Genomic DNA, 14,255 nt, shown 5'->3' with positions numbered 1-14,255 from the left:
TGAATTACAAGAATTTGACCTTGTAATTCATTGGTGCAATGCCCCAATGTTATGTGGAAAAGTTGCATAAGAAGCTTTTTCTCTGTACATAATGATTATTGCAGATTTATGAGCCATGCTTCCAGTATGCATAACTGGCTTACTTCTGTGAAGCTCCCAAGGATTGCAGACTTACGTAGCGCACAAAGTGAGCACAGGGAGGGGGGGGAGGAAGCACAGTCCCACACATCGCTAATTGCTAAATTAATAAGCATGATTCCCGTCCCTCTCTCTTCAAAGAAATCAACTGAAGGGAAAGAAGGCCATCTCTGGACTGACTTTTCAACTCCTTGGGCTTTCTGCCCAAGTTTGTATCATAGCCTGCAGGAAAACTGCAACGTAGCATGAACACTTGAAATTAGGAAAAAGTGATAGATCTGGTGTAAGCTGGATGATCTCTGTTAAATCAGGCAGTGGCGCAGCTCATACTTGTATTTGCTTTCAGTTCTCTAAGCTTTTACTCCTATAGCCAGGGGTATAGTGATGAATAAAACAGCATGTAAACTCTCTTCTCTAACATACATGAGAATAAGCGCCACACTCACTGTATTAGAAATGGTAAACTCTGCTTACTTGCATTCATTCCATTCATTCCATTATTCCACACTTTTTTTTGAAGAATTTTTTGGAAGAAAAACTAGATTGCTGTCTTTATTTAAAAGGCATGTGTTTCAAACGTAATTGTTTTTTCCTGGAAGTGACTACAGGATTGCTTCATATTTTGCACAAGTAATTTCTTAGCTCCTACTTGGATGCAGCCCCACAAACATGAGTAAATGATTAAGATACTTGTTTCTCATGGAAAGAAATGCAGACTATGCAAATTCAACTGTAAACTCCCCTAACGCAAAATGAAACGAAACAAAACATACTACAGTTAAAAATTACATACTACCTATGTATTAAGGGGGAAAAGTTGTTATTATTTAAATGTATGAGGGCTCATACCTTGCAGGAACAGGGAAACTCTTTAAAACACCTATACAAAACCAGAGCTTTGTTGCTGACAAATTGATCAAGGATGCTGCCAAGTAGTAAGTTATAAAACAGTACGATCTGTTTTGACAAAGGGTGTCATGAATCTCTAGATCATAATATTTTTCAAGGCAACCCTAAAACAATATGTTTAAATGAAAAGGAACATTCTGCCCCATATTTCTTGACAGAATTTAAGACGGCAGCATGTCACATCTGGTTGATTGTCTTCAAAATCCAGATGATTAGCAACTTTATTTCATTTCACTTGAAGGTAAGAAAAATTATGACCTAAGACTACCAAGCAGCTGTAAGAAACTGCAAAATATGTGGCAGTGGGACAAATGATTATTCTTCAGCTTGATCTCATAATTACATCATAATAGGTGACATGATTGGATAGGTTACAGTAATTAAAGTGATGAAAAGTGCACATTCATCCCCTGTATGGCTCTCATTAGAGTTACACCCAACTGTTGCTGTTGTAGTGAATGAGGTTGCATATCCTCTTAGCATCCAATTATCCCACAGGCATCCCCTGCCAGGGCTGGCAAGGGCCCTGCGACCACTCCCACCTACACAAGGCCCATCATTCTCTGCTGCTGAAAATAAAAGGCAAAAGTCTTGATGCCTGGTGCAGTTTCATCTCCTCTCCCAGAGGTTATTACCCGAATTTATTGCCTGCAATTTCTTCTTCAGTGTTCTTAAGGTCTAAAAATAATTATGATCTCTTCCCCCCTAGAGATTTTTGCTACCACTGTAATTGCATAATACCAGTATTATGGTTCCAACTCATTCAAATGAGTGTGGGCAGCGACCTGTGCCAGTGCAAGTTAAGCCGTTTCTTCTGTTTGTAGGGGTTTTTTTCTGTCTGATTTTTACCTCATGTCTCCCTTAATGAAGTACTCAGTCATGATAGCCTCTTAGTTACTTGCTCAGAACTACTTGAAAAGTAGAAATGGTATTTTACTAACTCCTTCACTCCTGTGCTTTTTCACACCTGGAGAGGGATGCTAACAGTAAGCAAGGATGGAGGTTGCCAACGTGAGCCTCACCAGAACTGTGGCTGGCTCTGACAAGGAGAGCCCAGTGCCACAGTCTGCTACAAATGCAACGAACTTTTTTGCAGCAGTAGTTAGGTGAATATCCAGAAGCCCAGAGGTCAGAATACCCTGGAGATCAGTCCATCTCCAGCTGGTTTAATGGTATGCAGACAGACCTTAACAGCGAGGGGTGTTATACAGGCTGAAACATCTTTACTGCTCTGTGGGCATGGCCTTAGCCTTCCAACAATACAAACACAACACAGTATACCGTGTCCATTAAATACTCTACATATGCAGAATAATTCAGATGTGTCTCAAGGAACTTGCTACACTTCCTAAGCCACACCACAGCCTTACAGCAGCACTGACTTTGCTGTAGCCTAACCATTTTTCACGAGGAGGGTTACTCACATACCATATACAAACGTTGAATCTAGATACATCAGGCTTTTACCTTAGATGTTTTATATTCTAATTTTTTATGCAACCAACACATACACTTCTGACAGAATGTAGTACCTGAGTACAGAGAGATCAGCAACCAGAGCATTTTGTTCTCAGCTTTATCCTGTAAATTCATGCTACTATTTTCTTTGCACCAATGCAAATGCAAAACCTGGCCCATGTATAAAGACTGCTAAAAGACCTCCCAACTTGCAAGTTATCATTCTGCTAAATGACGAGATTAACATACATCTCACTGTCTAGAATTGTTCTTGTGCTTTGTATTTTGTGACCTTGGGTACTCTCCACCTCATCGTGCCTTCTGATTCCCCCCCCTTCTACACAGGCAGCAAAGAAAGTGCTTACAACTTAGGAAGAACAGGAATTTTCCTGTTAGCTGCACAAAAGCAAGGCTGCTGCAATAAGATGAAATTTAAACCTCTTTGTATAAATTAGGGTTTTGGCTTCTTTTTTTTTTTCCCCTAGAACACTTACACAAGATGCTTTTCAAAGAAAGTATGCATATAGTGTCAAGCTTCCAAGATAAGCTTAGGTAAACTCCTCAGTGTGTTTTTCCTTCCTCCTCTGCCCCTTGCCCCAGACAAACTACCAGCTTAACATTACAAGAGGCGTGCAAGGACTCATTACCTGCTTTAGCTCTGCTTAGAAGTTCTTTCAGCACATGTTGTATACAAGTACATAACTATATAACAAGTACAGGTAGAAGGCAAACCCATGAAGCTGTAAGACTGTACAAATCTATAAATAAAACCTGGTTATGTCCCCACCATACTGACCAAGCACCTTCTAAAGTGTTTTGAGCTGATTTTGTCCTGAAGCCCTGTATTGCTGTTCATCCTGAGGCTACACATCTGTGGAGTAAAAACATAATTTCTCATTTGCAGGTGGCTGCACAGTAAAGGTAACCATACAATAAATACTAGATGAGATACATTATCTATTTGTAGGTGCCTCAGTTAATACCATTTGCATTAAAAACACAAAATACTCCTAACTCGTACACTTGGAAAACTAACTGTAAAGGAAGGGCACGAGTTCACGTTAAAAAGTAGCCTGTCTACATCCTTGGGTGGATCCTGTCACTTCCAAATTAAATCAGTGTTAGTGACCAGAATCAGCTGCATTAAGTTGTCAGAAGTAGTCTGCCAGGGAGTTCTCATGTTGCAAAGCTCCCATTGTGTGACATCCCCACAAGCGTGACAACCCCACAAGTTATCAGTCAGGCTCGATGTATGCCTTCTTTCTGAATTAATCTTTTACTTTGACTCAAAGCCCTTGCCTTTAAAACTGTGTTTACTTAAAAGCTGGTTTTAATTCTCTTCCTTACAAAGGGAAATTTGGAAAAGTATACATGAACCAATGCAGCAATATTACAGGGGTTACACAAGTCCTTGAATAACAGCTTTGAGAGCTATAGACTACTTCATTCATCTTAATGATTATTTAATCTTGGAAGCTGACAGTAAGTTCCTTGCCTACAGCATATTGAAAACTGACAGGGAGAGGGCATGGTAAAGTAATGTGAATTTAATAGCAAAATAAATAATACAGAAGCTACTGCACTGATTGCGTTATTCATTATCCTACTGGAGTCAATAGGAAAGCCGTGCTTCCAACACCTTCTGGAAGAAGTGCAGAGTTTCCACCTGAGCATTATACATGTTTGCAACGAAAAACACATGGCCTTGGACAAGTGACACCCTGCTGAGCCCAGGGTGGTAAGACTGAAAAGGCAGCCTGCCCGCCCTTTCTTCCACCAGTGCTCTCCTGTACAGTAAACTCCACCAAACATGAAAGGAAAACTAATACCGCTCCCAGATATTTTACAGCCCCGGTCTCAAGGGCATGACTTATCTTTTTAGTACAAATCATTGGAATAAAAATACCTGTGAAGGGAATTATTCTCTAGCTATCTATCCCACAGGGCATTGCCAAGCCTCCAACACCCAGGAGAAGGAGAAAGCCTCCTTTCCCAGTGTCTGCAAAACCACCTTCCTCCTCCTTACAATTCTCCAATAGATGTGTGACAGGCAAAAAACATTTTGGCCTTCCAAGGCCGTTAACTTGCCTGTACTGAGTACCAACCACCCAAGTTCTGCTGAGAGCTCAGCACTAGCAACATTATCTGCAAACACCATGGTAGAGGCTTCTGCATATCAAATTGGTCAAGGTTGCCATACCCAGTTTATCACAGCACTGCCTCCTCCATAAGGTTACTTGCAGGTTACTATTCCGTAAGGGATTGACTTGCAGGACTTTTCCGCCAATATTTATGATGACCCTTAACAAATAGAACTAAAACCTGGCCCTGTTATTAAAGAATATATTCTAGATCTCAGTTGATGGAATGCAAATAGCTACAACTCCCAGAACCAACCCATGTATAACTGACTGGCTTTGATTACCCACTGAGACTGATATAAACAATGCACACTCTTACGTTGTTTTATTGCTTTTCAATAACTGCAACTCTTTCAGAGTGAAAAAAGCTATTTTCTATGACTGCAATATTTTCACCAGTTCTGTGTTCTTTTTAAATCTAGTCTTGAGGCTGTTGCAGAGTGACTTTCTCGCCCCTTCCCCTCCATAATCCCCTTCATTTGTATGGATTTGTTCCTGACAATCTGTAAGACACAAACAGGAACAGGACAGTTTTACTCACATGGACATACTCCTCTTTAAGTGTCTCTCAGCTTTCAGAGCTTTGAAGCAAGCGACCCACCACAACCTCCTTCAGCCAGGAGGATGCTGGCATTTGCTGACAAGGTCCAGCACGGATTAGTCTGACTGCTAAACTGCTGCAGGAACGGACACTCTCTGCCTTACACCCATCTAACATTTCAGTCCAGATTTCAAACACCCCTTTGCAAAGCAGAGGTAAGTCTCAAATGCTAAAAACCTGCGTTAAATACATATACCAAGAATATAATGTACCGAGTACATGGTAAAAAATATGCCTTAACACATATGGTGTCTGAAAAGTTAAAAACCAGACATTAACACTTACAAACACAAAACAAGAGCATGATCAGAACAAAGGTTTACTAAACTTGACTTTTTCTGAAATACTATAAAATCTAACAATCATCAGTTGTCTCTAGGACATGCAAGTTAATTGCGTACTTCAGTTGAGCGTAACAGCCCAGTATTTCTGACGTGTCAGCAGTGCGACTCCACCTGCCTCACAGCAACCCACCCCTGGAAAGGCTGTATGGCTCAGGCTACTTTGAAGTCTCCGGCACACTTTGGAAAGGCAACCGCTGGGCCCGTTTAATGTGCCAGTCTCCTGCGGCTGCTGGCACTGCAGCCGCTTCCCTTCCATGCACCTGCCTCCCTCCCCGTGCCACAGGTCTCCGGAGCCAGGTGGCTAAGGCCGCCCCACCCGGACAGAGGGCTGCCCACAACATCCTTTAAAAAAAGCCATAATTAAGTCAGCCTAGAACTTTAACGCACAAAACCCCGCACACATCACGCGCGCACGGAGTTACCACCCCGGGAGCCGGTTACAGGAGCGGGAAGCCCCAGCACGACCGCAGCTCTGCTGCAGGGGCCGGACGCTCCCCTTCGCCCCGTCCGGCTGCGTGCCCGACCGCCCCGCTCCTGCCCACCCCACTCGTGTCCACCCCCCGCCGCGTCCCCGCGCCCCCCGCCGCGTCCCTCCCCGCTGTGGCAGCGGGAGCGCCGCCCGGGAATTAGTATGCCAACAGCAAAACAATCCTGTTGCTTAATAAAATATATATATGTATGTACGTGTGTGTGTATACGTATACACGCGTGTATATATATATATGGCCTGCCAACTTCGGGGGCTCGCCAGCAATGCTGGGGGCTGCGCGCGTTGGGGGGACCCCCCCGCCCTCTGTGCAGCACCCCCAGAACAGCGGTGGGTGGCAGAAGGAGCACCCGGGGAGCGGAGGGCGGAGGGGAGAGGGCGGAGGGGAGGGGGCGGAGGGACCGAGCCGGCCCCTCGGTCCACGGCAGGAGGAGGAGATACCCCGCGCTGCAGCCCAATGGGAATAGTGGCGCTTCCCTTTCTCCCGCTTCCTTTCTCCACCCCCAGCCCCGGGCTGGGGAGGCGGGAGGCGGCAGCGCTGCAGCCCGGCCACCGGCGGGGCGCGGGGCCACTAGCAGCCCCGCACGGCGCCTTCCCCGCCTCCGCAGAAGCACCTGCGGGGAGAAGGATGCTGGGGGGCGGCCGCCCCCCGCCGCGGGAGCGCGGGCTGGCCCCGGAGCCGCCCCGGCGAGGAGGAGGAGGAGAGGAAGAGAAAGGAGCCGGAGGGAAGTGGGGAAGTTGTGCCTTGCCCGCCCCGCCGAGAGCCGGAGCCGTGGGCCCCGCCGGGGGGGCGCGGGCCGCCCCCTCGCTGCTGCTCTCGCTGCTGCTGGGAGCCTCGGCCCCGCTCTGGCTGCGGGCGGAGAAGCTGGGTGAGTGCGGGGGGCGGGGGGGGACCCCGGGGTCCGCGCCGCGCTGGGGCGAGCGGCCGTGGGGGTGCCGGCGCCCTCGCCTTGTCGCCCTGCGGGAGCGTTGCCTGAGCTGCTCTCGGGCTGTATATAGTTGACCTGGTTAATCCTCGCCGGGTTTATCCCCGTGTCTGAGTAGCTGCGAGATTAACATAGTAACCGGCCTTACGGTAAATGTATACTACGGCTTTCTTGATCCTTTGTTAATTAGGATTTTTTTGTTGTTGTTGTTCTAAGTCAAAGAAGTAGTGGAGGAAAAGTCTCCGGCAAGTTGCGGGCGGGAGGCAGGGAGCGGCTCCGGCGGTCCCGGCGGTCCCCGCGGTCCCCGCTGCCACCTGGGCGCCCGGCTCCGGCCGCGCCTCATCGGCCCCGGCGGGAGCCCCGTGCGCGGCGGTCGCCGCTCGGGCACCGGCAGCGGGGCCGGGGCCGGCGGCCCTTGGCCCACAGCTGGATACCGGCAGGTCTGCTCTTCTGCTGAGAAAGAGAAATGCCCTTACTCGTGCCGGCACAAAGTTTCGTGGGAATCTCAAGGGGCTCTTGCAAGCCCTTTTGTGGTACTGCAGTTTGCTAAAATTAGGGCCCAGGTACTATTGTCCTCACCCCGTGTTTTCATGCGGCTCACGGTTAAGCTTCCTGTGTAAATTACATCTGCCTTCTGCTGCCGAGGAGTTGCCCCCTTTTGGCTGTGGCATTGCGTGGCCAGTGCATCCATCTTAGAAGAGTTCGCTGACAGCTACTGGTAGCGTAGTTAACACTGGAAATTAGGCGCCGTAATGAGCTTGACAACACGTTCAGATAAATTAATAGTCCCCGTATTAATGTGGCAACTTGGCTACAAATTCCAGAACCCAGTGCTGTGCATTAGCATTGCATCCAGGTAGTGGTACAAAGTACTTTGTTGGGCTGATTTATACTTGTTTTTCCCGTAACTTCCTATTAATGCAGCTTTCTGATACAGATCTCCACAGAAGGGAGAACTTGGTATGAGTTTTGTGTCGCCTTCCACTTGCCAGCATCATGCCAGCTTTGCTATTCTGTCCTCAATATGTTTCCCTGTTTGAGACTCCAACTTGATACGCTCCAGGAAGTACATATGTAGCAAAGAAAAAAATATTCCTTCAGTCCCCTCTTTTCATCAGTTTTTTGGCAGGTTTTTTTATTTGTTTGTTTCTTCTTTCACCAATGTTTGTCTCGCATGTGATGACATAAAGGATAAAGTCATTTGGAAAGTCAGTTAGAAATACTAAGTTTGCTGAGATTTCTGGGGCTTTTAGTGCATACAGTGGCACTAAGCATTAAGTATGAATCCTACTCCTGTTCCGTATTCCCAAATTAATTGGTAAAAGCACTTACGTTCAAGGCCAGGTTGGATGGGGCTTGGAGCAACCTGGTCTAGTGGACGGTGTCCCTGCCTATGGCAGGGTGGTTGGAACTACATGATCTTTAAGGTGCCTTCCAACCCAAATAACTCTAATTCTATTTGTGAATCTATGTTAAAAAATGTTTCTACTATCAAACCAACAGCATGGAAACACAAGTACTATTTTGCCTGGTTTTCTTTGGACCAAACTGAAATTTGCAAGATAGTCTGTCCAGTGTCTAGAAAGCAGAAGAGAATTTTGACCCCTGTCTTCCCTTTCCCCTCCGGGAGCAGTTATTCTGTTTGTTTCTTTATTGATATTACCCTATAAATTAGGGGCTAAGTGTTCTAAAGTCACACCAGTGGAGAAAGGAGATAAGGGTAAGTGGATACAAACTTCCTATTACGCAAGCTTCTTGACTTCATGTAAAAGTTGTAATGGAGTGCGCAAAGTGCCAGAGTGGATCAAGCTTGAGTTTCAGCTAATTCTGCATCTTGTCACCACTGGTGTCTCCCACCAGCTGGTTCAAAGAAAGATGCGCTAGTTTAAATATATTGAGTTAAAAATACCCATTTTTAAAAATATAGTAGTACATTTTTCTGGCTTCTCATGAGCTGTCTGTACAACCTGCTTTTTTCATGACCAGCTCACCTGCCTCTTCACTTTTTCTGGAGGGATGTTACAGAACAAGGGTGAAGCTGCCGTTACAGCTTCTGTTTTCTTACTTATATTTTAAATTAAGGGAAGGCCTCTTTTTTTCACTTGGCTTGGTTACTTCATAGCATGGCTCGTTATCTGAGTGTGACTGCAGAGCCCAAGTGTCTGCTCTTTTTCTGCTCTTGAAAATGTGTTAAATGTGTGTGTGGTTCGAGGACACCTATGAAACATGGAATAATGATAGGAAAGACAGCATTTAGTGAGCAGATTCTAATTAAAACATTTATAAGCTTAGCAGGTTTCACCTGGGGACAAATATCACATCTATGACTGTCCATGAGTAATAAAGAGCTTTGGGATTTATAATAAAAGGCTCTTTTCCCTTTTTATTCTGCTGTATGCCAATCTTTAACTTCTCTTGCGGCTTCAGTTGCCAGTTCTTTGCTGACAACTACAAAATACACCTTGCTTCCCATCTGCCAACCTCATGCAGCCATGCCTGACCTGGTATCTCTTCTCAAAATCTCCTTCCAGCAGTTCAAACCCAAGGCAGAAGGGAGGCAAACCTGAACATGTTATCTTTGCCTTTTACTGTTCTCTTGTTTTTTCTTCTGGCCTCATTGAACAAGACCTTGAACCACGTAATTGTGGGCAGCAGAAATCAGAGTTGAATCCAAGTCTTCTCAGAGTTTTGAGTCTTCTATTACATTTCTGACCAGTAGGACTTAAAACTGACCTGAGGGTTGACTGTTTGTAGGAAGGCATAAGAGGAATGGGGTTTTTACTCTATTAAGAAGAGGTTTTAAGCCACTGCTCTTGCTGAAACTAATTTATTTTCACTTCATATAAAGTACAGCAATGGAACTAGTTCATGTGGGCTTTGCAAGTGAGCACCTGAACATGAAGTTTGCTTGCAGTATTGCTGGGTCTGTTGACAGGTGTGCCCAGCGCCCAGTTGGAAGAATTGATGGGCAGTAGACTTTTCAATGTTTTGAGGCAAGGCTGTTATTTAATATGACAACAGCATATGCAGTAATTATGAGAGATTATGCTTGTTCTCAGGGGCTTGTAAAAACCCATACTGAAGAATATTGGTGTGATCGAGCTAGTCCACTTTGCATGCCCGTTTCCAGCAGTTTGAAATGCAGACAGAGATGAATCTTTCGTGTACACACACATACACCCACCCCACCCCCAGTTTCTGAATATAAGCGATTGGTAAATTTTCCGTTTGTTTGCATTTTGTCCTTATGTCTGCTTCCTCCCTTGACTCCCTCCATCTTGCCTTGTGAATGCTGACTAGAATCACTAAAGAAGGAGGCAACAGTTTTCTGGTTGCAGTTCATAAGCAATGCATGTACCCACCACATGAAAACTGCAATGTTTTCAGTCGCACAGACATTGTTATAAATAGCTCTAAGCCTGTTATATGTACTTCTCTTTAGGTTATCCAGGGGATGTATTGCAAACAAAATTAGAGACAGGGAGGCCACTGGGAGTCTTGCTGACAAAGGAGGGAGAGAAAGATGCCTTGGGAAAATTGTTACCTGCACATGCATGTAATGTGCGGGGCTGTTGAATCCTACCTATTTTGTGAAAAATATTTGTTGACTTGCATATGCAAAATACACAAATTTATGTTTATCAAAACTGTCACTTTAGTCCACTTGAGCTACACATGTAGCCCAGTAAAAATTAGTTTGAAAAACACTGACTTTGAGGATGCTTACACTGCTGTGTAGATGCCTGAGGTACCTTCTCAAAGCTATTTTAGGTACCAGAAATAGTATAGTTTTGAAAGCGCATCAGGGCTGACACATCATGCCAAGAAGTGTGGTCCTGAGTGATGGGCACTGAAGTCCTCAGCATAGACGTCGCTGTAGTTTGGGGCTGGCTGTATTGTATCACATGCCCTCCTGTGGCACGTACTCATCAACATATGGGTTTGCACCATCTGCTAAAAATAAAACAAGCCAGACAAAATCAAAATAAAATCCTTCTGACTGGATTCAGTGGAATGGTATTGGATCCCAACCATCTGCAATAAAAAATGTTAATAGCACCGCATAAGAATGAGCACACAACTTCCCCAAAAGGTTTAATTAGCGTTACAACTGGGAGTAGGAAACTTCAAACTGGGACAATCTAATAGTGATGTTTAAATAAAAAAGGATAGTTGTTTGACTAGTTTTAGGAGTACAGATATCTTCATTTTAGCTTACAGAATAAATTACAAACTATCTAATTAAACTGATTTTTGCCTGTGAAAATTTTGTCAGTGCTAAAGCCCCATTTTTGAGATTGGCTGGATGCTTGCACATAGAGAGGCTGCCAGTAGTTATGGTTAGGATTGTTGATCCTGTGTAATTAAGCCTGAGAGCTGAGAGCATTATGAGGAGGAAACATTTTGGTCTTTCCTCCTCTCTCTTTCCTTGTCTCTTCTTTTGACAGAGCCAGGACTTGCCTCTCAGGGGGTTTCTTCCAAGACGTGAAGTCTTAGTTTGATGGTGGTGAGGCTTTCTCCCTAAGCACGGTTTCCAGTCCCGGTGCGACCTTACTCATTCTGTTACCCTGGTGGGATGGGGTGCTGTCCGGTGGCAGCAGCTGCCTGTGCGGCAGCTCTGCACTGCTTTTCCACGTAGGCAGAGGGAAGGATGAGGGTGCCCAGGCCGTGCTGACTTTGCTTGTCTCCAGAGTTTCAGTAACGGTGTTCCCAAGTGCCATAAAGAGCGACAGGAGAATAAATGTGGAAAGCAGGGCAGGGCAAGGCTAGAAACCTGGACCTAAGGCCTCTAGAAGACCATGATCTTAATTTTGATATTTAGAATCACACATCTAGGCTCAGGCTGCTCCTATAATTACAGTAATGTTCATCAGGCATTTAGTAGAGCTCTAAAACATTGTTTGTTCCCTCAGCTGCTGCGTAAACCTTGTTTCCATCACAGTTTTAATCTTGTGTTGTTCATTTCTGGCACTTCCTGCACAAATTGTTCAGCGATATTGAATTTCAGTCTAACGTTTTGACATTAAAGTTGGAATCATGTTGATGTCATCTTCCAGATGTTCATGTCTACTGAATAAAAATTATGTTTATTTGTTCTATTTCAAATTACAAAAACACATAGAGAATTCTGGGTGCGATCCCTCATGCTATACAAAGGCCTGTGTGTCCTGTCAGAAATCAAACAAAACTTTTCTCCATGGTGTAGTAGGAGAGACCTCAAAACATTGGAAATGTGGGTGGATTTCTTCACCCATCCGAACAGAATGGCTTTGTTATGTGCCTCGGCCTTGTTGTTGCAGCTGTGGTAACTGCAGAAACTACTTGTATTTTGCTCTGGTGCCACACCAGTTCTCTGTTGGTGGGTTGCTTTGACTTTAATAGTCAGCTATGCTTCATTTGTAAAATGACCTTGTAACAAACAAAGTCCATTTTGTTCTCCAGATGAAAAACTGAAGGAAAAAATATATTTTAACCTGTGAAATAAATTCAAGCATCCTGTGGGTCTCCCTCTACCAGGAGGTTTTGGCAGCAACATCCAAGGTGCACACCAGTGCTGCTGCCCTCCCTGTTGTCTCAGCTTGCTCCTAAAGCCAGGGGGTATTATCCCATGTTTCTTGTGTCAGCACAGTGCAGGGAAATTGAAGTTGAAATGCTTGGGAGCCACAGAGCTGAAGGCTTTAAAACAGAATTTCAATAGACAAGCTGTAATATGAAGTATTGTGCCACATGCGGTGAGTACTTGGGTGGTAACGTTAACATTTTCAAACCCAAGGAGGAGTCAGCACTTGCTGATCTATTAGTATTTAGTCAGAGACAGAACAGGCATAGCTAAACTCACGGACCTTAAAACATGCTGATTTTCAACAAGTGCTAACGCTTGTTTTTGAGAATGAATCTACTGATTTTTTAGATGAAATTAAGTCCCTGTGTTCTCTAGGTGGAAAGCAAAATAGTATTGTAACAAACTAAATCGAGCAGCTACACTGAGGTATTTACTCTTGAGATGAGTGAAAAACTGTTCAGACCTTTCTACTGTATACTGTTTCAAAACTTAAGAACATGATTGTTTGATACAACTGCTAATCAAAAAAATCCAGTCAAATAGAATGAAATTATGGAGTTTCGGTGTAAGTGGTATACACAGGGTAGCACAAAACATTTTCTCTGTACTATTTTTCAGATCCATTTGCAAATACCTTTTATGCAGTCTCAAATTAACATGTCACAGAGCATGCAGAAATGGCACTGTGGATCAAATACAGTTCTACAACTGACACTGTAGTACTTAAGTAGTGTGACTGCTTTCCTTTTTTTTTTTTTTTTTTAAAAATAAATTCAAATATTTTTCACAGCAACTATATGTAACCACAATGAACCAGACAGATTACTAAATTTCCTGGTTTATGCAGTCTCAGAGTGTACCATTCTGGTTAATATCTTGATGATAAGTATCAGGCAGGCTGGTTGCGCGAGAATACTGAAAAAAGGCATTTCTTGCCTTCAGTACTCGAGATCAGGAGCCTGATGTAGCTTTTTGGCCATACTTTCATCTTAGTTCAGTTAATTTTGGGGTCCATTTCTACTGGGCTTGTGAGGAACCACTTGTTATATTATATGTTATATATGGAGGAAATAGCTAGTTTCCTAGAAGCTGGGTTGACTGACTCAAAAAGCAAAACAGAAAATTGCATCTGGCTAGTAAATAGCAATTATTGTTTTAATCACAAACCAATTAATTTTCACTTGAGATATTTGTTAATTTATACCTTGGGGATAATGGGGGGGTTGTGTAATTTGCGTTGAGAAAAGTGTGCTTTCTGTTGTCCTTTCTTACTAACAAACCATGTATTACACCCTGGCATATGAGCAAAAATGGTGAATGTGTGATTGTTCAAGTAAGCTGGGACAGGTTTGATTTCAAAAAAGACCACCCTTCGTTACTGATAACTGTTTATCTTGCTTGACTTGTATCACACTAACAAGGGAATTACATGTTATAAAAAGGGTGATGGTGGTTTCATTCTATCGTGTTCAGCCATTTCCTCCTACCCAAATTGAAGCTGTTCTGAAGTCTTACCTTCCCACCTGCCACAGTAACTGGAACAGTTCTGCTTCAGCCTGTCCCTTATACTGGTGTCTCTGAATTTCCTGTCCCTGTGGGTTTGTCAGTCCTTAGCACTGCTGTGAATATTCCTATTCCTGTGCAACCCAATATTCGAGTCTGGCCCTGAGCTTGCAGCATATGTTTCC

The 14,255-nt window shown here is 44.2% G+C and overlaps 1 protein-coding gene across 1 annotated transcript in view; it reads left to right on the top strand.

Moving 5' to 3' along the window:
• The first annotated feature begins 6 nt into the window (after positions 1-6).
• The window catches only part of DCBLD1 (discoidin, CUB and LCCL domain containing 1), a 56,288-nt gene continuing 42,039 nt past the window's right edge, over positions 7-14,255 (top strand). The window contains exon 1 of the mRNA XM_080389520.1: positions 7-6,947. Coding sequence (XP_080245646.1) covers positions 6,266-6,947 — 682 coding nt within the window. The 5' untranslated portion in view covers positions 7-6,265. The remainder of the gene's footprint in view (positions 6,948-14,255) is intronic.

Source organism: Falco punctatus (genome assembly GCF_963210335.1).
Source record: "Falco punctatus genome assembly, chromosome: 5".
Lineage (NCBI taxonomy): Eukaryota > Metazoa > Chordata > Aves > Falconiformes > Falconidae > Falco > Falco punctatus.
Note: the sequence above shows the minus strand (reverse complement) of the source record. Positions and strands in the feature narration are given on the sequence as shown.